Consider the following 27,763-nt stretch of genomic DNA (forward strand, 5'->3'; position numbering starts at 1 on the left):
TTGACGGAGACTGGCTTCCCTCGAGGCCATGGACTCCCATGTATATTCGCTTCTTCAGATTTTCAGTTATATTACACGCAGTAAACAGCCTTAGTGCGGCAGTTAGGTAGGTATATGAACGTCAGGTTTTTTCATCCGGACCCAGTAGGCTCTGCACGGTAACCGCGCCGCGCGCGGCGCTAATTATATCGAGGCCTTCGACCAATAGCCGTTTGACGTCCATCGACGTAGATAGCATTCGTATCGTTTATTGGTCGAAGTGACGTCTGTTTAAGTTTGTTATATAATGCATTGTAATGTATGCAGTCGAACATCACCAGAAATATCACTCGTCGAAAAAATATGCCACAAAAACCGTCGGCCCCGCAAAAAGCACCTCCACCAACCCGCAGTGGAGCAAAATATCCATAACCCCCCCCCCCCCCCTCCCTTAGCAAAACGTGTGGGTACGTTTACAATGATTGATCGATTCCGCACGTCTCCGCTCCGCTTTCGCAACCGCACCCTTTTCCGCTCTCACAGTCTCAACTTAGTTGTTAGTTCCTAGGCCCCATAACGCTATATTTACACCACTCAGCCGATATTTGAGCAATATTTGACTTAATTACCCTCCTTTACTTAATTATACATACAAAGAATATCACCGTTATAGTATGTGTGGTATAATTATATTTATCTAGTAGGTATCTTATAAGATTTTTAAATAAAATTCATGGAAGTTTACACATCTTCGATGTCGTATGAAGATTAATAAGTACAATTGTCGAGAAAAAGTGTTCTACATTTTGTTACGTTTGTACTACTATTGCTATTACGTTTGGTGGGTGACAGTATGCGTTCGTAACTAACCTTAAAACAAATATGGAATGAATATAATTGTATAAAAAAAATCTTGCTACACTCATAATCACATCCACAATCTCTTGTTAATATCTTATGTTGACTAAGTACCACAGTATTTTAACTAGCATTACTTTTTTAACCTAAGTTACATAAAAAACCTGGTAAGTAATGAGCAGTCTAAAAGTATATTACATTTGACAAGTAAGGGAGTTGACGGGCTTATCAACGTAGAATCATCTTTAGCCGGTAAAACACCTGGAAATCTCTTTAAATATGCGTGTTGATTTGAGGTTGGTTGGGTTGAATAACCAAGAAATCCTAACGGGTTAAAAATGCCACATCAAAGCAATACATCTAAAAAGCAATATTGCAATTTGACAGTTGCGCATATTATATAAAAATAAGCGCACAATATCAACAAATATCAAAAAGCAATATTTCTTTTTTGATGAATTTCTGTGATGTGACCTTTTAACTCCCCTGAAAAGATTCAAAGCGGATATAGCGTAAGGATTTCTTGGTTATTGTTAGTCCTATAGAATCGCATTCATTAGATCGAAAAAACTGCAACAGACGTTGCTATAACAACGAGGAACTCTACTATCATAAATGGCAACGCTCCAAAAGTTCCGTCCATTTCAAATCCTCAAGTCAAACTTAAATGACCTTTCGACAAATCGCATTGGTTAAAGCCTGTGTGCTTTACATACTTCTGTTGTTCATATAATCGTTTCAAAACACATCGATAAGTCTGAAAACTCCCTAGAACGAGACGAGAAAAGTAACTAGAACTAATTGTCACAAACTCAAAGAATATACTTAATTGAAACGATCTTTTCCTTTAGAATGGGTGAAGTAAAGGTCTAAAAGTTAGATCAGTAAAGTTGGTACTAGGTGTGTCGTTGATCATAAATAACACCTATTGCATACAGAGCCGGGAATTACCGGGCCGTGCGGGATTTTATATTTTATATGTAACAGCAAACAAACCCGCTTCTCGGCTTTCGTATCCCACTTTCCGGGTTCTGTAAGCATCAAGCATACATACGTTTTTCTTTTTTACATTTTCTTCGTTAATATTTTTGCACACGTATAAATATTCACGTATATTCGTATAATCATTATTTGCACATAGGAGATGTGGAATATATGGAAAATTTTACACCTAAATATAGGCACTTATTTTTTAAATTCATTCTTCGAGCCGTTTTAGGCATTTTAACTATATTAAGGCCCCAGTTCCTATTATAAGTCAAATGCATATTTATAAATCGTCAGACAACTTGTGTAAACAGGTAACGACATTTTGAAATCACCCATTCGCTTTTATACGCGATTTATTTATGTATATCTAACCGTAACCGCTGCTTATCATTGCTTAACTATGAGGGACTTTGTCAAAAGGAATGTACTTCACACTCTCTTATTATATGATCGAGGTCCTTTTGACATCGTTTAAACAAAATGTTTACCCATTATTATCATCCTTTTAGTGCTAAACATTAGTTACTAACAATGGAGCACCTTAGCAAATCACGAGATGGAATTGAAAATGTTCTAAACATTTTTTAATTCGGAAGATTTGACAAATAAGTAGTTGTGTAACCAAGTCTGACAGACGACTTTTGGCGTAAAAAAATAATACCTAAATTAACGCGCCCTAGAATATTGAGCGAAATGATTTTTAAACCAGTTCTAATGGTTATTTATGTAGAACTGCATCAATGGAAAGATTGGGAACAACAATTCTCATAAATCTATGATTTGTGGAAGCTACTTACTTAGAGCTCAAATTAGATTCGATTCGACATTAATGTACACAATTAATATCTTTTATAAATATGTACTTATAAATGTATATTTGTTAAACATTTCCAATCCCATCGTACATTTAACAAAACCCCTCAAAAAATTAGCACAAGAGCATGCTATCTCGGTCAGACGTGTCGGTCGTGGCGGGCGGGTGGCGCGAGCGCCATGGGTCGCGATTCGCGCTTGCCATTGAGCGGTGCGGGCGGCGCGGGCGCAGGTGCCGGGCCGTGCGGCGCAGGTGCCGCGTCCGGCACCAGCACGCGGATCAGCTCCGATATACACTGCCATGGCACTATCCTGGAAAGATATATGTTTGGTTTAGTTAAGTTGATGGGGGCAAACTATCCACACAAAACGACCCACTTTTTACAAACAGTGGATAAATATTTAATATTAGTATCTAACTAGAGGATTCGATTCCGGTCCATTTTTCTAATCCCGGGATTTCGGGATTATCTACAGTTAATCTCGGGATCCCGGAATAGTCCCGGGATTGTATTGGTAATACAAAGTGGTAAGACAGTGAAACATGTCAAAATCAACTCTATTTTTTAAATCTTCAGAAAACAAAAAAAAAACTTTCTACTGATAAACAACAAACTAGGCACTTCCGAAAATGATTTATGAAATAGTTTCATAATTGTCTAGTTAGAAATACGCGTGAGTTTATGTATGTATGCATGTACATTAAACTTAAAAAAAAACAACTATAAAAAGACTTTATGCGGTCCGGGGTCCGAGATCCCGGGATAGAATCATCAAATCAAATCAATTTATTTGCGAGAAAGGTTTACAAAAACCTCTATATTTAAAATTTACCCTAATTACCCCAGCTCCCAATTAATATATAACGTATTGTGTTATAATATAAGAACATCGCTATCTATAACAACGGTAGGTACAGTAATTGACATGTTGTATCCATATTATCCATACACCCTGACATCGGATTTGCTGAGTTCGGTCATCCACCTCACAACCTACACGAAAGAAGAAGATTATCAATGGTCGGTAATCAGTCACGAGTTCGTTATTGTTACATTGGTACCTACCTACTGTAACTCGTTAATAACTGCGTTATTGTTCACTGCTAGAACTTATAAACCCATCAGATCAAAGGCCAGAGAAATGAGGACGTGAAAGTATTGACTATTTAAAATATTTGTCAATGTCAAACTAAAACCGTATGCGTTTGTCATTGTTAAAATATTAGTAACTCTCTTTTAATATTTTATGCTTGTCGTCCCGGGCTTGTCTTACACGGATTACCGGATAGAGCTACTGACAATTAGGGTGCCAGGTTCTAAAATACAAAGGCCGGACTCGGCGCTATAGGGCCGTACATTTTGCCCTAAAAGCTGGACATGTTTTAATAGCCAAACATACTGTTTTTAGAGCTGGGCTGATGAAAAAAATATGTTCTAAACATATGCCTGTGCCCGCCCGGCCCGTCTTCGTAGGTATCGCTACTCTAAAAAAAGCCTAACAAAAGCCGGACAAGCGTAATTCGCAAATATTTGGTCGAACACGACCAAAGTAAGCCAAATATGTCCGACTAAAGGACACCTGGCAACCCTACTGACGAGGGACTGCTAATAATCCGTCGTACTAAAAACGGACAAACGTTGTTACCGGAGTCGTACTAAACGGATTATACTGTATTTATGTAAATGTGATCACACCGATTTCCCGTTGGAGTAGACAAGAGGCCACGGAACTTCACTTACTGCGATCCTGACACACCACTCTCATCCAAGTATCCACGTATGTTCGCCAGTTTAGAATAGTTTTGACCAGGCCTTTCTTTAATACAGCCTGGACTTGATCGCGGTATGTACGCATAGGCCTTCCTCTTCCTAATCTATCACTTAAATCCGCATCATAAATCTTAAACGATCCAGTCCTCGCGACACGGCATCCGCTCAGTCGCGGCGCGAATTATGTCGAGGGCTTTGACCAATAGCCGAATGATATTTATCCACGTAGATAACATTCGCTGCGTTTATTGGTCTAAACTAAAATCTCGATAATTGCTGTGTAGATTCTGCTGAAAGACGTGTGATGTAAAGGTATGTACTTCTCTTCTATCGTGTGGGTTGTGAGGTGGATACCAACCCCGTCAACCCTGGTGTCAGGGTTCTCAACCACTGGACTGCGGAGGGCGTTAAAAAAGGTAAAGGTAAGGTATGTACTGACCACTTGAAAGGCAGCAGCACACGGAAGTATCCGGGAATGACGGCGATGGGCTCGTTGGTGCGGATGGCAGACACCACGCGGTCCGCCACCTCGTTGGAGTTCAGCTGCGGCACAAACCTGCAATGTACAATAATATTGGTCTAACTACTGCTGGAAAAGAGAAACAGTGTCAGTCAATCAGCTGACATATTAAGTCCAAACCGCTGCTTCTTCTCTCGTGTGGGTTGAGAGGTGGATTACCAACCTTATCAACCCTGGTGTCAGGGTTACTATTGTGCCGCCACAGGCCCCTGACATGACTCATGCAACGACTACTTACTTACATCAGTAAGTAGTAACCGGGACCAATGGCCTCCTGTTACTTTCGGACATTCAGGTGATCAGCCCTTAATGTCCTAACCAAACTTGGGATCACAGAGTAATTTTTGTGATATTTCCCCACCGGGATTCGAACCCGGGACCTCCGGATCGTGAGCCTAACGCTCAACCACTGGACCACGGAGGCCGAAACCGCTGCTGCGACTAGGAGAAAAAAATCGTTAAGTTTAGACATACTAGGATATACATCATTAACTTACTGACGCTTTTTCACAATATTTCTTTTTAAAATGTAGGCAGCTATGTTTACGCCGCTGTATCTTCAGCTAACGTGGCAAAGGACCATGACCGTAACTGTATGAGACCCGTCCCCCCTCCTAACAGGTAATTTATTGTATTTCAATAGTATCTTTAAAGCAGCCAATTAGTTCCAATTAGTTCTAACTTCAAATTCCATGGGGCTTAGAAATAAAATTTAAAAAAGGTTTGTCGAAAAACGAAATTGGTTGAAACAATGTTGTACCAGACGGTACCCAAAATTGTAGCTTAAAGACCTGAATCTTGGCTAATCCCCGCGTAGTTCGTGAAAGTCGTCATAGAACAAAAATATCAACTTACTAAAAAGCTTCGAATCAGGTATGTCTGGAATTTCTTGATGGAAGGGGACGTTTTGACTGACTTTCTCAAGAGCTAAAAAGGAACGGCAAAATTCCGTATATTGTATTACAAAATAGAGTAGACTGTCGAATGAAAACATTTTGTGAAAGACTAGGTAATCATGACTAATGTGTTCATTCCGTATTTAGGCTCAATCTCTTGCCTTTATTCTTGACACGTTAATCCTCTGTGTAAACTAAGCTAAGAAACCGAACAAGTAGTGAATGCTCTCCGACATACACAATTAAAGACAAGTCAAAAAGAAATATAACACAATGTACCTACAAGTAGGTACAATCATGAGCAATATAATGTACCCATTTTAGGACTCTGTCGCACTAACATATTTGACATTTAGTGAGACTTACAGTTGAATTTGTCAAAAAAGGTAATGAGACATGGTACCAAAGTGTTTACATACATATTTATGCTCGTGACCGTACCTACAAACATTTAGTTTAAAAAATAAAATTGGATATGAGATATCACCATCTCCCGTTTATTTCAAAGGGTCCGCTTACCTAACCTAAATATTTGATAGGCTCGATCTTTTACACAGCAAGGTCAGTACAAGATTAGGTCACAATACCTCCGAAACGCATTTCTCGGGAATGTGGTTTCCTCGCGATGTTTTCTTTCACTGCTGCGCACGTGACTAACATTGATGATCCAAACATTAATTTGAAAACAAATTGGAAAAAAAATGGTTTCAGTCCGTACTAGGATTCAAACCTGCGACCCCACAGTGAGAGAGTTAAGTGTTTTTCGAACTGGGCTAATATTTTATTCCTCTCACCTGGAGTCAACTTCGACGAACATGCCAGTAGACCTGATAAAGTACGGGCAGATGAGTGATGTCTTCACTCCCTTGACTCCACGGCACTCCAGTTCAATCTTCAAGGCTTCATCGAAGCCACAGGCGGCAGACTTGGACGCGCAGTAGTCTACCAACTTGGCCACGCCCACTTGGCCGGCCATGGAAGCTATCGTCACTATATGGCCCTCATCATGCTCTATCATTTGTGGTAGGAATGCTTTCACCGTCTGTGGAAAGATAAATCGAGGATTATGATTGAACAGAATTGTGGAGGCTAACAAAAGGATCACTTGTGGAATCCTAAATGGAATTATAACTTATATTAGCTGGCTAAAAAGTTTTAAAACAAAATGCACGTGAGAGTGCTCAGGTCAGCACCGCAACTTAGGGCATTGTCTGAGAGGATGGTTTGTAGTGAGCAAATAGCAGTAAATGATGAAGGAAAACAAATCTTAAACAGTATCGGGAACTGAAAGAACCTAACTATTTAAGAGCAAAGAAAAGTTGGTAATAATTTTCTGAACACACAGTTTTCCTTTGCCGTAATAGCAAAGAATAATCATATAGTATAAATCTCTGCTGTTACACAAGAACAATAGAACTTCAATTAACAGTAACCTTTGCTTTAGCTAGTATACTTATATGTCATAATTAACCACAATGTTTATACTACATGCCAAGAAGAATGCACTACCAACAATTAGCGACTTTGGAATACTACCATAACTTTGTAATACTATGTTAAATGTTTTTGTCCTAAACAAGTGTTAATTTAAGAGGATTTCCATGATTCAGAATGCAGGTTAAGCTGTCGGTCCTGGCTACTGTTTACTTAAGTACGACGATACTAAGTTGCATTAGAAGCTTTTAGCGGCTGATAATAACTCTTGACACCACGATTGGTGAGGTCATCGATCCACATGAGTAGAAGAAGTGTAAACATACCCAGAAGTGAGAGAGGACGTTGACATCAAAAGTTCTCTGGATGAGATGGTCGGGGGTATCCAGCAGGTATTGCCCAGACACCACTCCGGCGTTGTTGATCAATATGGAAACCTGAAAGTGAAGAATACAGTCCATTTTAGTTAGAAGATTAGATACCAACATAAAATAACAACCTCTGTAATCAAATCACCAAAGAAATCAGAGGAAATTAGACCTAGTTGTTTACAATATAAACAGCCAGATTAATACTCGATCAGATCAAATTAGGAACAAAAACTGTTTTAAATTGAATTGCGACTCGTTCATCACCAATCCGCAGTGGAACTGCTCTGTACCCCAGACATGTGGCTAGCTTATTGGCATCTTTGCTAGTATTATTTGGTTAACATGGTAGTTAAACCTCCGGCATGCGGAATTGGCAAATAGTATTTTGTAAAATGTAGGCGTGTCAATGTTTTATTCCCTCATGTATGGCGTCACATATCTCTCACAAGGAATTACTTTTCATGCAATTTATTTTATGGTTAGCTTTTATTGAAAGTCCATTTACCAGCATCAGCCATCTGCCATCGGCTTTATTTTGTACGCAATGTTGCCAATTTACTTTCAATAAACGTTACTTTTATGTCGCGTGAAGCCATCAAATTTCAAAACAGCTTCTATACATAGCTTCTATATTTATTGTCGCAACTTCAAGAGTTGACGCAAACAATTTAAGTGACGCAAAACCGAAAAAAATATACCTACATGCGCATTTTGTTGGACTCCAAACTCAAACAATTAATAAAATGGCAGTTTTTTTTTTATCAAAACCTGTTGTTCAAAACAAGTCGTTAAGTTGTAAATAAAAAAAAAAGACACAAAAAAGAATCCCCAACAGTTACTGCTTCTCTTAGACTCTACCACTTTTAATGACTAACACTTTTGATAAAGTTAGCGCATATCGTAAAAGGTAACCAACAGTATAAGTAGCTAATTTTCGGTCATTAGGTACGCGATCCTAGCAGAATATAATTGTGATCATACAAAAGCAATTATGAAAAAAAAAAATCTTAGGACTCCGCTTCATAAGTGACTGCAAGTTCTACTCTTGGACCCTGCTCTGTAAATTTTCAAAGACATAGCCCATGTACGTACCCTGCCGACTTCCTCATGGACCTTCTTGGCGACGCGGTAGATGTCATCGCGGTTGGTGAGGTCCACCACATAGCCGTGGCACTTGCCTCCGATACCTTTCACCAGCTTCACGGCGTCTTCCAGTCCTGGAACAACAAGGAAATTAGGGTTAGGAACAAATTTTTCATAGAATCAGGGCGGATAATTCCACTTGATATCAACTCAGAATCATGATCTGAATCATCCTTCAAAGTTTTCGTTATAATGTCACTAACACTCTGTATAAGTAAAATAACGAAAATACTCTAAATCATGTGTTAAGATCTCGACTAGAGTGGAAGAAGCATTGATATGCAATGGGAAGAAGCGACAATGGTGTATCAGAATCGAAGGAAGTGAAATTTTGTAGTATCTACCTAACCCAATGGGATACAGGCGTAATCGACCCCCTTAACTCTTAATGGGGTGATCGGGTTCAAAAGTCATTAATAAAAACACCAACTGCGATATCCTAAACAAAGTAGTTGTTTAGGACATCCCAGGCTGATCATTCGATTGTCCAAAATTAAGATGATCGTTGCTTCGGAAGACTCGTTAATCCGTTGCTCCCGTTTGTTACTTACTGATAAGTACGCAGTCGTTACATGAGCCACGTCTGAGCCCTTTAACTCACACGATAGAAGAAGAATAAAAAAACCGCCGCGATATGATGAACCGTTTGAGACAGATTATCAGCTCATCGCCCATATATGTTAGACAGTTCCATCATTTTAGAAAGGACATTTGCAGTCACGCATTGAGCTTACAAATGATGAAGTTAATTAAAAACAAGTTCTAGCGACGTCCAAATTCAAAGTATACTACTTAGTTAATGTGTTACGGTTTCTTCGCGTGTTAGCCCAGTTGGTAGAACGCTTGCCTCTCACTTTGAGGTCGCAGATTCGAATCCAGCACAGGCCTAAACCAAAGATTGTCGAATTTGTTTTCGAATTCATGTTTGGATAAATGATTATCACGTGTTCAGTGGTGAAGGAAAACATAGTGAGGAAACCCACATTCCCGAGAAATGCATTTTCGGAGGTATGTGACCTGTATTGGGCTGGTTTTCCCTTCGCGGGGTTGTAAGATCAGACAGGCAGTCGGTTCTGTAAAAAGACCGGAACTGTCAAATCTTCAGTTAATGCGTGTTAGTTTTGTTTAATGTCTTGAATTATAAAAAGGATCTCGCTTTGACAATCTACATTCTTTATAACCGGTAATTACTATCAGTATTACCAGTTAAACAGTAGACTGATTTGATAGAATAAGAGTTAAAAGCTAAACAGTTATGGCAACAATTATTCTCATTCCTATTGATTTTCTTATGTTTTCCTTCCAAAATAAAAGAAGTCGACAGTCACCGTTGTTCGTCGAGGCAGACATGTCAGTGACCACAAAAGTTGACCAAATGTGGAGATACTCTTAAATTCGAGTTTACTTGCTTCATGCGGCCACTGGCTATTACGGAGCCTCCGTTATAAGTTTTTGTCCGATTCGGACCGGGGCATGCGGGCAAGTGCTCTTGAAAGTAACGGGCCCGAAATTTAAGACCGCGGAGTGGCTTCAGTTGGCCTATATATTCATAATTATTTTTTTCTTTATTTTATGAAACAAAATAATTTATTATTATTCGGTTGTAGAGGCGGTACGAGAAGTAGGAGTTTATATGAAAACGCACCACGGTCTACCTGGATTCTCAGTCTACGGGGGTATTGAAACTCCATCATTATACCTCTATAAAAAACCGTCATGGAACGCTCCTGGCCTTAGCTGTGTATTGAGATTTAACGGGTTTCGCCTAAATTACACTACAAACAACACGATAAACCGAAAAAATGTATACTATGGCTAAAAACAATCATCATCATCAATTTAAGAGCCACGCTCTTGTCGGTGTAGCATGAACAAGCTGATGAAATCTTTTTTGGGCTATAGCCTTTGTATCGCCATCTTTACAACGAGGATCTTCGGTTTTGAATGGTAAACTAACAATATAGCGTCCAGCTCTGTCTCTTCTGGTAGTCGCTGTGAATATCTGTTCACATCTTTCTTCTTCTTCACTGAATGCAGGTTTAGCATCAGCAACTACTGGATCTGACTCCAACTCCCAAAACTTCTTCAGGAAATCGTTTGTTAAAATGTGTGTGGACTGATTATTTCACCACTCGCAAACTGTATTAAAGGAAACGCTGATTGTTTTGCCACTTCGTATATAATTCGGTTTAAGTAGAAATTATAAAGGTTACAAACACGTCCGACAATAAGAGAAGTTCGATGAATACAAAATTAATTTAAAAATAGTAAAGAATGAATATTTTTTATAACCTTTTTTTTAAAAGGTATTTTTATGTTGCAATTGTCAACATCGTTGTCGTTGCTGTAGTGAACGTGATTGCACCTAATGGTACTGGCTGACGACTTGGATGTTTGTATAGGTCCAGATAGAACAATAAAAACAATACTGAAGAAAAACACGGAGAATGGCTGATATAAATGTAAGTATGTTAGGTATTGCACATACGATGACGCGACACCGTATAACGTTGTTATCATGTGTCGTGTTTATGGAGACAATAACTTCACACTATCGCCAGTTTGTGTTGCGATAGACTCTATTACCAACATTACTTGCTTGCATTTTGTAGAAAATATTTTACTTTTTAAGTAATGTAAATTCAGGTAATAATTTTACGTCGTACATTATTTTTTTCCGTAGATAACATTAAATACGGAAATAGAGTATGGTTTACTCTTTGTTATTTTGAAAAAGATTGAAGTGGTTGAGAAGGCTCTACCATACAAAAAAAAGCAAAAAAAAGGAAGCTTCGCTGAAGCCACCCGTGAAACATGCTATCTGTAGTAGGCGTTGTGTTGTTAAGGTTCGTCACAGTCACATCTCGCTGGTATTCATCAATGATAAGAGAACTTTCATGTTTTATTATGTCTGAATTCACGACTTTATACTTCTTGACACCTCTCAAAAACAACCTGTTTGATAAATTGTTCTCTCGGTGTAAAGTGTTGGATGTCATGCTTTTTGATGCGTTTTTGTTTCTGGTTTTTTTGAGGTTATTTTGTTTAGGAATTTACGGTCATTTTAGCGAAAAGTCAAATCATAAGTCACATACTTACGTAAATTATTTTTTTTTATTTTGTGGGTTGGAAGGTCGTCATGAATATCATTGTTTTTTTACAATGTGGAGCTATTGTAGATCCCTACTAATGTTTTTTATGCGAAAGTAACTCTGTCAGTTTGTTTCACATTCGCGAAACTACTAAATTGATTTTAATAAAATTTGGCACAGAGATAGATTAGACCTTGGGGTAGGACATATGTTAGTTTTATATTATTTAGGGGTGGAATAACTTAAGTCCACACGGACGGAGACGCGGGCAGAAAACTAGTGATTGTATAAATAAACAAGTTTATGCAAACTATGATAATACTGAGACAAACAACATATGCACTTATTGATAAGATATATCAACAGACGTGTCCTCTATATAATTTATTACCAATAACACTAACCCGTCCGTTCACTTCTGATCTATTGTTTGACATAATGACTTGTGGCCAGACGAAATGCAATAACTTATAGCTTATCATTTTATGTGTTCATTAGTATGTTTATTTGTGGGCCTAGTTTGATTAGGACATTACTGTTCTGGTCACCCGATTGTCTGCAAACAAGGATTATTTTCCGAGCTTCGGAAGGCATGATAAACCATTGGTCCCGGTTACCTACTACTTGCTAATTGGGCCTTTGGCGGCTCAGTAGTAATAATACATTTATTTCAAACTACAAAAGCTCGTACAATAAATACTTCAACCTAAGTATAGAAATTGAAATTACCAATAAAAGTGTCGGCACTTTAACAACCCTGACACCAGGGTTGCTGCGGTTGGTTATGCACCACTCAACCCATAAGAGCAACCTATTTACAATCCCGCTTGGAAAAAAGGGAATACACGAAGTGAAAAATTTCCATGTGTTACTAAGGATGATAAGAAAAACAACCAATGCCTGTTATCACGTGTATGACGTAGAAGTCGACGAAATAATTACACCTTGCTAACTTAATGGTTTAATTAGAGGTAACCTGCACAAACTCACATAAGAAACCTGTGAATACAGATAGCACATAATCTTTAGGGCCCTACATTAATAAACCACGGTCATAGAAGAAGAAATTATACTACGTACAGAACGACAACTCTCCCCTCCTCACCAGCGGCTGAGCTAAGTTTACCTTACCCCCCCTCGGTTTCACTTTAGTCTTCAATCGTACGGGCGTCAGACGTCATATACTGTGTATAACGAGGTGTTTTGTATGAAGTGTCCGGGGTGTATCATGATAGCGTCATCTTTAAGCAGTTGTATAAACACGCTACTTCACCTGGGGGGTTAAATGGCCACATAGAAACAATTCATCCAAGAAAGCAATATTGCTATGTGACATTTGTTTGTTTGTATTTTTATATGCGCAAATGTCAAATTGCAATATTGCTTTCTTAGATGAATTGCTTCGATGTCGCCATTTTAACCCCCCTGGTGTGTTTCTTTTGGGTCACTTATTGTAGGTTTACCTCAGATGGCATAAACCACTTGACCGGACAAATAGAGAGCGCTGCGACCATTTGATGTCACTTGTATACATTTTGTTAGAGGCGGCATCATGGTGTTCTAGATATATGGCCTTTAGACGATATAGTGACTCTATCTACCCCTATAGAGACCATGAATGCGAACCTGTGTAATGCGTGATATATAGGAAATATTAAAACGGAATACTTAATAGATGAAGAAGGCATTTTTATATTACAAAGTCTATGTAATTAACTCATCTCTTCAGAGCGTGTCAAACTTTCTAACATGCATTGAGGCTGCACTTTTTATACGTATCTTCTCGCCGTGCCTCGTGTGGAGTAGACAGACAATTATTTTATTACTGTTGGGCAAAGGCCTCCCAACGGGATTCGAGCTTCGGACCTCTGGATCGCGAGGCCAATGCTCAACCACTGGACCACGTAGGTCGTTACTGAGTTAATGATCGATATGAAAGCTACCACTGAGTTTTTTTTTATTACAAAGCCAATCGAATTTTTCGAATTTCATAATTTCGAATCCCTTAGTTTGTTAGGACATTACAGGCTGATCACCTGATTGTCCAAAAAGTAAGATGATCCATGCTTAGGAAGGCACGTTAAGCCGTTGGTCCCGGTTACTACTTACTGATGTACCTAAGTAAGTAGTCGTTACATGAGCCATGTGAGGGGCCTTTGGCGGCTCAATTATAACTCTGACACCAAGGGTATGAGCAATATAATGTACCCACTTTAGGACTCTGTCGCACTAACATATTTGACATTTAGTGAGACTTACAGTTCAATGTGTCAAAAAAGTTAATGTGACATGGTACCAAAATGTATACATATTAATGCTCGTGACCGTACACCACGTCACAATTCTTTATTGTCAGCATTTTGTAAATGTCTACAACAGAAGTGCGTAGTCATCGTACGTGTGAAGTATGGCCCGAATGGTAGTTAACGGACACATTCACTTGAACACAATTCTTTTCACTTGACTTATTATAGATTCGCCTCAGATGATATTTATTAGCTACTTAGTCGGATAAGATTCGAAGAACGTTATTGACCGAACACGGTCTCTGTGGTGCAGTGGTTGAGCGTTGGGCTCACGATCTGGAGTGCTCGGGTTCGAAACCTGTTGGGGACATATCACAAAAAAAACTTTGATCCCTTGGCTGGTCTTCTTCTTATTATCGTGTGGGTTGTGAGGTGGAATATCAACCTCATCAACCCTGGTATCAGGGTTACTATTGAGCCGCCAAAGGCCCCTGACTTAGCTCATGTAACGATTACTCACGTAAATAGTAACCGGGACCAACGGCTTAACGTGCCTTCCGAAGCACGGCCGGCCTTGGCTGGTTAGGACATTACAGGCCCGACACCTGATTGTCTGAAAGTAAGATGATTCGTGCTTCGTTCGGTACGAACCATCTTCAATTTACTTTAACCTGAGTTGCTGGTAACCTGGTAGTGTTAACCATCAACTGTCGCTCTTTAATTAGGTAAGTATTGGCATGGAATAAAGAATAATACTTCGTATAGAACGGCAACTCTCCGCTCCCCACCAGCGTCTGAGCTAGGTTTACCTCACCTCCCCTCGGACATAGTTTAGTCTTCAATCGGATGGCGTCAGATGTCACACACACAGATGCGCGTGTGCGATAACGTCAATGTGTGGTGTCTGTGTAAAACGAGGTTGTTTGTATGAAGTGTCAGGGGTGTGGTACTACTAGTGAGTAATTGCTCCTACTTATATTGAGTGAGGAGCTCGGTGGCGCAGCGGTAAACGCGCTCGGCCTGCGATTGTTGAAGTTAAGCAACTTTCGCAAAGGCCGGTCATAGGATGGGTGACCACAAAAAAAAAGTTTTCATCTCGAGCTCCTCCGTGCTTCGGAAGGCACATTAAGCCGTTGGTCCCGGCTGCATTAGCAGTCGTTAATAACCACCAATCCGCAGTGGGCCCGCGTGGTGGTTTAAGGCCCGATCTCCCTATCCATCCATAGGGAAGGCCCGTGCCCCAGCAGTGGGGACGTTAATGGGCTGGTGATAATGATATTGAGTGTGCAGGTTTTACAGGCGTGGGCCACGGGCGGCTACAAAACTGTGGCCAATGGGTTGGCTATTGGCTCAAAGCCTTAAACACCTTTACGAACTCTCAGTAGAGATATGTTGGTGCAAAAGTATAAAAGTACGAAATTTATACGCTACTTAAAAATACGGAGTCCAACCCAGTTAGACCTTGAAATATGAAAGAGGGAGAAAGGAAGGAAGGAAAAAGGCCAGACGCCAAACTCACAAGTTCATTTTTTATGCAATAAGTTCGATAGCAATTAACCTATTGCATAGCTTGTGAATTCAATTTCAAGGTTAATTTTGCAATTAATTCGATCGAAGATTCCATCTGACAACTATCGCCCAACCCAAGGTTGTCTTTAAATAAACAGCTATCATATTTATAGCACAAATATCAAAATAGCGTACATTAATTAACAGAGTTGAGCATTTCACAACCACGGCGGGAAAGTTGTGTATGTGATTAGCGCAGTACCGGACGGTGCAAAATGGAGGAAGCTTTACACCCAGCAGTGGGATTATGCGGGCTGATGATGATTTAAATTCATTGTTACACGAATTTAAGTAGGTAGAACAAGTTAAAGGTCTCGCAGCCTAGATATCCTCAGGAATGTCTTCATTAGTAATCCGGTGACAGACCTCAGGGTCTCCCATGTGACCAACGTACTATTAGTTTTCTCGTATTTCTTACGTATTTTTTTTATTTATTTTCTTTGTATTGCTCTATTGATAACATAATTAATGACCGTATTCCTGGAGGTGGAGGCCTGGAGACCTATAACATAGAGTATCCTAGTTTAGGCTCCAGCTTCTACAAATATTATTAATGTTCATGTTATAAAATGATAAATTACTTACTTACTAGAGAATGGCGGACGAGTCAAATAAAAAAAACCATAACATAATATAGCATCACGATTGTATTCCCAACAGGGTAGGCAGATGTGTACTTATACACCCGCTCCTCGCCAGCTATGTTTAAGTCTCATGTAATAGGACGAGAGGCTATTGCCATTAACCGGTCACATGATATCAACTATGTGCGCTATGTGATCCAAACAGTAATAAAAATGCAGCTTGATGACAGGGTTGATGAGGTTGGTACTCCACCTCACAACCCACACGATAGAAGAAGAATGCAGCTTTGGTTCTTTAATATTTCCTAGTTAAGGCTATCAATAAAATATCTGAAGATAGTTGTGGATAGCATTTGTTATCAATAAACCAAAGGAGGTTTAAGGATTCTCAACGCTTTTCATAAGGGTCCTAACCCAGTTTGCAGACATGGGTGTTAAACAGAAACATGTCTCGTTTGACGGACATGTCTTAGAATAAATGAAGTGACTATAAACTTAAAAAATATACTTAATATCTAAAATAATTATACTTACATAGAATATATTTTTATTAGAAAATTAGTTTTTTTTTTAGGTAGGCCTGTGCACGACAGTAGAAAATATATCAGGCTATTTATATTACTTAGTTATAATTTATATTATATTATGTAAATATGAATTAGAAAAAAGCTAGAACTGAATGCACTCTGGAATATTCTCACTTCTGCAGTTTCCACAGCGCATGCGTTCACGCGCTATGTGTGTCAATGCTGCGCGCATCGTTCCGTGGCGCGGGAAGCGTTTCCGCGTGGTGTAGCAACTCATGCGCACGGCTCGCGTTCGACTCTGATACGCATTATTCCACCATGCAGATTAATTAACACATGTTTTATTGATTGGTATAGATAACGGTTGATAGTTTTTGCTATTAGAGCCTTGAGATTGAGTTGTTAAGAACTTTTATGTTAAATCAAATGCCTAGTATCTATGCTAGTACTAATATTTATTCTAAGACCTATCTAACTATTGGTAAATTAGTATTTTTTTTTATTAATAATACGTGAATTGAAAAGGACACACAAAACAAACCATTAACATACGTGGGTATTCATATCTGACGTATGTTTAACTGTGTAAAAAATGAAAGTTAGTGAAAAGCACATTTTTTTTATTGGCTAATTCGCATAGGTTATTACTTACTATGTAGAATTGTAGATGCAGTAAATAATAAATATTTTTGTAAACGTTTGTTTGTTCATATGCTGTGTATCAACTTTCAACGATTTAGACATAAATAGTTCCTTCCTGTCTTTCGTCTTTTATTTTAAGTATTTACTTTTTGCATAGTCAAAAAAAAACAATAATAAAGCAATTTCACAAGGTCACATGTTGCAAATCTACATTTCCACATACGTTCTCGAACTTGAATTTGAGATCCGATTCATCGAGCACAATATTAAGGTGTACGAACGGTTGCGTAAGCGCAGGAATCCAGTCTACCTTGACACTTAATAATTTGGTTCTCGGTTAACTTTTGTAAGTATTCATGTATAATTTATTGTGTTACGACCGTTGACCATGGAGTGAGCTCGAGTGGAAAGTGTTCTAGTAGCCACTAGCGGTCGGCTGTCAAATATCTCGGCAACGTGAGCTTGATCGCGCCGACTTTATAATAGGCCGTTTTCATTTTTTTTTTGTGACTTATTATAGATTTGCTGCAGATGGCATTAACTACTTGGCCGGACAAATGGGGAGCGCTGAAGGCTCTCACCCAGTACAACGTTTAAGACAACAGCCTGAGGGTGCCCAGTTGGGCGCGTATTTCGGCTCAGGACGGCGTCTGAGAGGAAAAGTATTTGAAAGAATTAATCGACCCTAGTGGGTCGATAGCGATAAGCGCTGAATGATAAATCGTCGACCACGCCGGCGGGGTCGGTATCAGGGTCCTGAAGTGTTTGGTGTCGCGAGCTGATTGGCTGCCTCTATGGCTAGAGTAATCGGGTCGTCGGGATCGTATATTTACGTCTTTTGGACGCCGATACTTTTCAGTACCGTCCCTAACCGTTTTCACTGTCTCCTAAACAACCGTTGAAAATTATCCATTAGGAATAAGGTAATCTACATGACTTGCATCTGTCATTGTCCGATCATGACCTATGCAGGGATCGTCTTTGCTCACGCGGGCCCCTCTATATTATATATATATACGGATTAGATAATAAATAACTGCTCCTGAAAATCAGCTCCGGTTGCAGCTGAAAGTCAGCGCCATAGTCTAGCTACAGCTAGGCCGTGACATTTGTTGAGCTGAAGCCGTTTCGGCATTAAGTATAATAATTATTAAGTAATTTTATTAACCAAGTATGTTTTGTTAATTAGTGTTAAGTATGCCGAATTAATATTGTTTCTTTCTTTCTTTCTCCTCCAACGGTAATCCGATTAATACTGGCACAGAACCTAAATCTAAACATTAATTCATAATTTGTTAGATTAATTTAACCTGCTTGTCAATCCCGATTTCGCAGGATTTTTTGCATATTAGTCAATCAGCGGACGTTAGGTAAATAAGCTCCGGAATATCCGATCACTGCACATGACAGCACTAAAGCGCTGATAAGGACTTATTACACCTACTTGTCCGACAGGTTAGATGCGTCAAGGTCACGGGTGGTTACCATGGTTACTCCCCACCAACTTGCTTGAGATAGATGGTTACTATGGTTACGCTCCGCCAATTTGCTACTAAACTACACAATTTGATCGGCAAGCGGAAGCGCACATGGGGGCGAGGGATATTGAGCGCAGTTACGGACAATAATAGTGTAGGTATAATGTCACATTAACTATTTTGACAAATTGAATTGAGTGCCGATATTGGCGGACAAAACTTAATTTAAATCTAGTCTAACAGCCCTAAAAATATTGTTATCCTTTTCTTACGTCCAGTGCTAGAAAGAGAGAGCTATTTTAAGTTGTGATTGTCAAATTAAGTTAAAAGTAAGTTTGTGTTTTACCACAACCGGACACTTCAAACACACAACCTCGTTTTACACAGACACTACACATTGCCATTATCAACACGTGCACCTGTGTGTGTGACGTCTGAGGGCTGCCAATTACAATACCTAATTTAAGCGTTATTACTTACTTAGGTAGTTAGGCGCGAACCTCAACACAGGACGTCGTCGGCGTGGTCGACGATTATATTTGGAAGAATAATTCTATTCTAGTGGGCTGATCATCGACCACGCCGGGGACGGGAACAAGGTCCACACACTAATTCCCCTTCCTCACGCACAATGTGTTCTTGACCTAGCACGGGCTAATTACAATAGGTAGGTACCTATATTCACATCAGCTCCACTTTGTACATTAATTTTATAAAACATTCAAAGTCGATTAGATGTACTTACCTAATAACTTCACATCCATTAAAATTAAATTAGGTTTGATAGAACTCGTTAAAATTATCGTTGAATAACGTAAATTGGAAACTCATTTAAGATGCTGATGAAATGCTTGAGAAACTAAAGGTTATCATATCCATAGCATTATCCCGTTTATCACAGGATAATGAGTTTTCTGGATTTGTGCGTCTATTTTTCGGTCAAGACTTCAGTATTAGCATGTTAGTTGCGTGATGATTGCAATTTGTAAAATTATTTATTGTAGCAACCTCCTCTTTATCAACATCATTCGGTTCTTCGAAATCATGCCATATTTCGTGCACTATTTGTGTTAAGTGGGTACTATAATATAGTACTTTAAAAATGATGAATATGAATGATCTTAAACAATATAAAACACAACTTTAACATAACATAAACAGCCTATACACGACCCACTGCTGGGCATTAACTACTTGGCCGGACAAATGGGGACCGCTGAAGGCTCTCACCCGGTACAATCGGCTCAGGGCGTCATCTGAGAGGAAAAAAACACAACTCTATAATGTATTTCATTTATAAAAATGAATTAAAACAAATTACACTTAACAAACATCATATCCAGCTTACGACATCGTATCAACAGTGGCTGCAAGTTGTCTTTGATTACTTGTGGCTCTGCCCACCCCATTAGGGATTACGGGCGTGAGTTTATGTATGTATGTACACTTAACAAATGCATAATTATACAGTATACCAAACTATAGAGGACTTTTTCTAACGAGAAAATGTCATTATATTGCTACAAAATATAAACAAACATAGTATACAACAATTAATTTTGATTTGATCGTAAATAATTCTCGTGTTTTCTCGCTTTGTAGAAAAGGGAGGCAGCTATTGACGTCTTTATTTCTTACTTCGTAATAAGCAGGTTCCTTGGATAAACATACATTTCGGTGGCTGTAACTTGCAAATTAATACGACATTGTTTGTTCCGAAGGTCAATGTCAAATTGAGATAATAAAAATACGTTTTTTCGTTTCCTTTAAGCCTTGCACTTTGACTCGTTTGTTAGGATATAATTGATGGTTTGACAACTAAAAACAAGATTCGCATAATAATATTGTTTGTCAAATATTTTGTTATACTTTTACCGCTGTCAGCCTGAGATGTCAGGCTGATTTCCGCAAGTTTAAAAAAAATATATGATTCGAAATGAAAAAAATATTAAATTATTTGTTATTTTTTTTTGGCGTGACTTTTTGTAGATTTGCCGCAGATGGCATTAACTACTTGACCGGACAAATGGGGAGCGCTGAAGGCTCTCACCCGGTATAACGTTTAAGACAACAGGCTTGAGGGTGCCCAATTTTGCGCGAACCTTGGCTCAGAGCGTCGTCTGAGAGGAAAAATATTTGAAAGAATTAATCGACCCTAGTGGGTTGATAGCGATAAGCGCTGATTGAGGGAAGTCGTCGACGGTCGGTATCGGGGTCCTGAAGTGTTTGCTGTCGCGAGCTGATTGGCTGCCTCTATGGCTAGAGTACAAAAGATTAAAACAATGGACTAAACTTTATTTAGCTTACGATACTCTGAATTCCATTTCCAAAATCAAGTTGTATTATTCTCCATCGGCTACTCTATTATAGAAAGATGGATTTTCCTTTACGAGTTATTATAGAGACACATTTATAGTTTTCTATTTCTCGAGAAGAGAGTAATAATTTGTAGTGACTTTGTGCAGTGAACTGTAATTTATTGCAATAAAACGTAATGAGTTCTTGACGCGTGCGCATTGCCGACCATTCCGTTCATAGCAATTTAAATTAAGTATATCATCACACGATCACAATTTTTAAAGACACATTTTTAAATATTCAAGATCACTATCAAAAAACATAGTACCTATTATTAGTCTAATGTAAAATTAATTCATAAGTGAGTAGTGTCAGGAAAAGATAGATAATAAAAGATAAATTATAATAAAACTATCTCCACCCCTATAGCCGAGGTTTTGTATGAAATCAGAGGCACATGTTAGTATTGTTATAAAAAACCGTGTTGAAAAGTCATTACAGGTGAATTGATTGAATGAATCACGCAATGTTAAGAAAATTGCAGATTTTGTGAATGAACGTGTATCGATTTGAATTTATTATGAGTGATGTACTTGTTGTGAATTTCTGATTCTATTGTTCCTTTTGTTTTTATCCTTATTCGAATAAGCGTTTACTAGGTAAGCGTGTAGCCTCATCTTCATTTAACATCAGGTGTGATTGTGGTCAAACGCAAACCTAAAAAAAGGTTAAAATATGTCCGTCCAACCCATAGGGAAAGTCACCTCCGATATTTTTTCCTGTAAGTACTCAATGTTTGTTTCCTACTCTTTACTATTAACATACATACGTATAAATGGGAAAATTAAATTGAGAGGCATAACGTCGAAACTAGGATTCGAACAAGCAACCTTCAGAGTTGAGTTCTACCTACTAGACCATGTCAGCTTTCTAGGCACCTAATGCAATGTTGTAGTAATTCAACAAAGTATATTTCCTGTAAGTACATATATAATGTGGTATGACCGTAACGAAACAAGATCTCTAATATTATCCTTGACAAGCTCAAGCACTTATAATCTTCGAGAACATAATTGCTAATGAATGAACACAACCGTTTTATTCGGATATCGCCGTGTCTGTGATTGGACTTCAGCCCCCGGAGCATGCTACACGCTAATCGCGCGCGGTGCGATAAGTGGACCAACCCTATTTTCTTTGCGATAAAATATAAACCAATTCTATCTGCTCAGTTATCAGGTAGTTACGGCTGCTGGCCGGTATCGCGTTAAGTATACACCATGCCTTGTAAAACGTAACATGTAAAAAGATACATTTTCTATCTCTTTCGTACCTACTTTTGTACACCGTTAGTGCGAAAGAGACGTGTATCTCGTCTCTTTACAAGTGCAGTGTCGTTACACGCCGTCGCTTATGACAAGATGCGCTGCGAACACTTTTCTACAGAATTTGATTGTCTACTTGTTATACGAGGTTTATGCCATAACCTCTAAAATGACGAAGTCTTTTCGTCTTCCGTGTAGGTACGCTATTTCTTTTAGTTTCCATACAGTTTATTCTCGCGGGCAGTTGATCCCTTCTTTGTCTGCATTATACTTAGGCATGCGCAGAGCCCTGCAGCGCTTAATCGTTCACATGATAGGAAGTATTGCACGTGAGGATCTGCACTTCATTAACTGATAACCTGGATATTGAACATAATATTTGGGAAGGAATTAAGCAATATGCGCACTTAATTCCGGCCAAGAGTGAATGACCGGAGCACCGGAGGCAAACCTAACAAATAATGTTAGAAACATTTACGTATAAAAATAATCAAATGTTTGTTAACGGTTAATAATGTACTTATACAAAAACTTATTATAAGCGCCTTATTGAAAAATAAGATTCGGATGCGATTTTCTTCGACAAAACCTCGATTTTTTTCAATTCGGGTAAAAATTTACAACCACGTTCTTTGGATTGAAATCAGCGTCATAACCAAAGGAGTTTTCTTCAAAACGGGTCTTACGCAGACACCTCCTAATTTTACTTTAAATTATAGCTGTCATTTTTTGTTCCTAAATTTTGTTCATAATTTTCTATCTTTATCTACCGTCACTGACAAATTTGGAAACTACAAGCTCAAATGAAGGCAGCACTGTTGAATGTTCCTTGTCAGTTTTCCATACTGTCCAGCTAAAATGCGTGATAAATTGCTACAAGCAAAGTGGAGTGTATGTATCTCATCTATAAGACTCAAATAATATGGGGAACTGTCAAAATTTAAGAACACTCAACAGTAGCGACACTTGAAGAAATAGGCTAGGCAGTTGTATCCTCATTTGAGGATATACCTCACGTAGTCGCCTGTTACCTTGCCCACCGAACCAGATGTGTCAGGTTCGATTTCCGATTGGATTAATTTAATTAAAGAAGTATTCTTAGGTGATTCCGGAGTTACTTATCAAGGCTCGGCATATACTATTTATGTAAGTAAGAATGTAGTCATTACACGAATGTTAGGAGTCTGTGGCGGCTCAATAGCATAGAATAAGGAATAATACTACTCAATAGTAACCCTGACACCAGGGTTGATAAGGTTGGTCATTGATCTCACACGTACAACCCATATAAGAAAAAAAAGGCTCAGTATTTTAACCAAGTCTCTACGGAGAGGTAAATTACTATGACTAGCACTTCAATCTTCCGATTACAGAATGACGTAATACTTTTAAAAATGTACCTTTTGTTTACAGAGATGCTTAATACGAGATTTTTACTAGAGTTTTTATCAATTAGTATTAATTTACGGAATGTCTTGGCAACCGGTTGTTATTGCGGCCAATCATATTGGATGTGGTAAACGAATTGGTGACACCATACTTCGGGTATAACTTTCGATCACCACTACGTCACCGAAACTAATAGGCAAGCACGATAGACTCAAAATTTTGTAGGTTTCGGGACTTTTTCGATACAAAAGTGATATCCATATTAGTTAATTAGCGATCTTTAGGTATATTACACGAATAACCGATCCTGTTAAGTACTGTATAATTAGGTCAAGTGAGCTGAAAGTATATTAGAAAACTTTTTTTTAAATTAGGTTTGAATATCTACATGTTATAATTACCTAGTAAGAATAATTTATTGTACGCGTGAAGTCACCAGGAGAGAACACCGAAGCAAATCCACAATAAGTCACGTTGATAACACTTTTATAATTTTACGCACAATACATCACATAATAAATCTATCAATTCCACTACTGTTAAATAATATCAATTCCCAACATTTATTTAATATTGAAATTCAAATTATTTATTTATTTTGTTTAAAATAAAATGTTTATAATTTTATAAAAAATAGCAGATAAAATAAAATAAATCCAAATTAAATTTAAAATGATAAAATGTGCAAATTATTTATAAGTAATACCTATATTATATTGTTCATTTTGTTTATTATTATATAACTCAAGTATCCCAAAATAAATTATCACATTCTGAAAATAAACAAAAAATTAAAATAATAATGTTTTTCCATTCAAAATACGAACCACCAATCCAGACTAGATTAGGCCTACACAACACACGTTACATCACTTGGTAAATCTATCTACGAAATTGCAGTTTCGCCTCCTACTCGGCCGACCACTCCGAAGTAAGGAAACATGCTATTACCACTTGATTTCCACCAGTTTCGATAATCGCCTGCTATAACGGAACTGTTATGAAAATCTACGACAATGCATAATAATAGTGGATGCCTATTCTGTAATACGAAAATCGAAGTAATATTCAGTAACGAGTGATATTAGCTTTGATTTCTTAGGCTTTTGTGGCGTTTTGTCACTACCGTCTATGATTTAAAGTAAGTTAGTAGTCTTCTTCTTCTTCTCTTCTTCTATCGTGTGGGTTGTACGGTGAATTACCAACCTCATCAACCCTGGTATCAGGGTTATTATGAGCCGCCAAACGCGCCTGACATGGCTCATGTAACGACTACTTACTTACGTCAGTAAGTAGTAACCGGGACCAACGGCTTAACGTGCCTTCCGAAGCACGGATCATCTTACTTTTTGGACAATCAGGTGATCAGCCTGTAATGTCCTAATCAAGCTAGGGATCACAAAGTGATTTTTGTGATAGTAATTGAGTATATGCATGATATAAGTAGTTAGGAATATTTTTTCACCCGAAAACCGAACTTGCAAATTCTAAAAAGCCTTTAGGTACTTATACGTGATTGGATATTAAGTCTATAGTTAACATACAATAATGTTTATGTTTAATTAAGTACAGATACATGTTTACTACGCCACAGACTTAATTGGCAATCATGTAAAAGTACATTATGATACGAGTATGCTATGTTAGTCATTATGATCAAGCCTGGATTTCTGCCCGAATTGTAGGCAAGGGTGTAATGGAGGCGAGAGTGTAATGACCATTGCGTAAGAGTTTCATACGACGTTTTTCAAGACATTTGCGAGAAAAAAATGTAAGTATACAGTTTCCCAAACGCACCAGCAGCGGGGTAACATAACAACGTGATATTTTTTCTCTCGGTCATTTTATCGATTCTTACGATATAATTATGTCATTTTGTAGATTGGTGCTAATAAGTGAACCCAAATAAGTCATGACGTTCTGTCAAAATACGAATAAAATCACGTGGCACGCATGTGAGGGACAATAACAAAAATCGATCGATAATTTTATCACGTTGCGCATGTTAGCCCTGCTGAAGGTCCGGGTGAGAGCCTTCAGCGCTCCCCATTTGTCCGGCCAAGTAGTTAATGCCATCTGCGGCAAATCTACTATAAGTCACGTCAAAAAAAACCTGCTGAACGTTTCCTGTCCTGAATATTAACATATTTGACATATTTGAGAAAAAAAAACGACAACTGACTCAACAACAACATCAATTGTCGATTGTTGTTGTTGTGTTGTCATTTCAATGCAACATAACAAAACACACAACTTCTTCACAAAAGTTCTAAGATCCAATAGCACTACAACAACGAATAGAATGAATCATTATATCATACAAACCACAAATTGAGATATATGTTATGCAAACTTCATTACTGTAATCTGTAATGAACTGATTTGATACGTAATTCTTTGTACTAACCGAGCAACCAGTTTATATTGAACTATGTCCGCGTGATTCAATATGCTACGAATGCAATGTCTCAACTCAGTATACACTGGTGATGCAAGTTATGCCAGTATCGAATAAAAAATGTACTTATTGCAGTTCTTATTTATTTAGCCTTAAAATGCATTTGTTTGTAAGTATACTTAGTTTTTAAATTCTCAGGTAAGTGAATTTGTATTCTTATTGAGAATAACGATTCTTTAAACCTAATCACAGTGAAAGTCAGGACTATATTGGCGTAGTAGGCAATGGTAGTAGCATATGTCATCAATATTAGTAGGTATCTCAGCAAAAATGTACCTGACTTGTTCGAATTTGTACCTAAACAGAGATCCCTAACCTAAAAACCCTAAAAAAACCAAAACATATGTAAAAACATAACAGTATTAACATACCTAATAAACCTACACTCCTTTCGTGGGCAAATGAAGGTACCTCTTTTGGATACTGTCACACAACAACCTATTGCATCTTGATAAGATTTGGGACTAGTTTTCGACCCAATAGCCCATAAATCAAAAAACAGGTTCCAAAAAATAATATATGTATAATTTATTATATATAATTTCGACGGTAAATTTTTAAAGTCGATCGAAGATGTGGTACTTTACTTATCATGTACAATTACTTCCGATTTACCACTTAAAAATGCGTCATCATCACTACTTTAAGAACCACGCTCTTGTCGGTGTTTCATTCTCCATTCTTGTCTCTCAGAAGCCAATTTCTACACCTCCTTATGATACACGACGTTCGCCTTCTCCTTAATCTGTCCCATGTAAGCTCTTCTTGGTCTTCCCCTTCCTCTCTTTCCTTGTAGCTTTCCGTCTATGATGTTTTTAATAAACTCGTTGTGTGTAAAAATGCGTAACCATTTTACACATACATAAACTCACGCCTATTACCCACCGGGGTAAGCAGAGACTATAGAATTCCATTTGCTAAACATTTTAAATCCTAATTTACTTCGCGATAATTTATTAGTTGCTAATTCTTCACCGTGACCACCTAGCACAAAACTGCTCACCAGAATAATAATACAAAAATCACATTAATCAACATACACAAAGTCACTAATGATGCTTTTGACAATAGCTCGGTTTAAGTGAACTTCTGTTTGCCATTACTAATTATTGTGTCTAGTAACTAGTAGGCATCTGTCTGTTGTACAGCTGTAGGTACAGTGTATATGTGTTTATTTAAATCTCGTTCCTTTTGACCTCTTATCTTCTGATTTTACCACTGACGTATTAGATTTTACCCGAGGATTCAAAGTAAAGAAAATATTTTTTCGTCTACGTCTGCATCCATGTGAAGTGTGATTTGAATTAATTGCAGTAAGTTAATCATTAGACTGATTGAGTCAGATTGAGGAGCTCGGTGGCGCAGCGGTAAACGCGCTC

General features: G+C 38.1%; 1 protein-coding gene across 2 annotated transcripts in view; it reads right to left on the minus strand.

Moving 5' to 3' along the window:
- Positions 1–1,924: 1,924 nt before the first annotated feature.
- Positions 1,925–27,763, minus strand: part of LOC126373578 (estradiol 17-beta-dehydrogenase 11-like) — a 70,281-nt gene continuing 44,442 nt past the window's right edge. For both annotated transcript variants that reach the window (XM_050019751.1, XM_050019752.1), the window contains exons 3-7: positions 8,726–8,850; positions 7,589–7,699; positions 6,623–6,870; positions 4,852–4,968; positions 1,925–2,952 (exon numbers count right to left, since the gene is read on the minus strand). In XM_050019751.1, coding sequence (XP_049875708.1) covers positions 2,781–2,952; positions 4,852–4,968; positions 6,623–6,870; positions 7,589–7,699; positions 8,726–8,850 — 773 coding nt within the window. In that variant the 3' untranslated portion in view covers positions 1,925–2,780. The remainder of the gene's footprint in view (positions 2,953–4,851; positions 4,969–6,622; positions 6,871–7,588; positions 7,700–8,725; positions 8,851–27,763) is intronic.

Source organism: Pectinophora gossypiella, chromosome 16 (assembly GCF_024362695.1).
Source record: "Pectinophora gossypiella chromosome 16, ilPecGoss1.1, whole genome shotgun sequence".
Taxonomy (NCBI): Eukaryota; Metazoa; Arthropoda; class Insecta; order Lepidoptera; family Gelechiidae; genus Pectinophora; species Pectinophora gossypiella.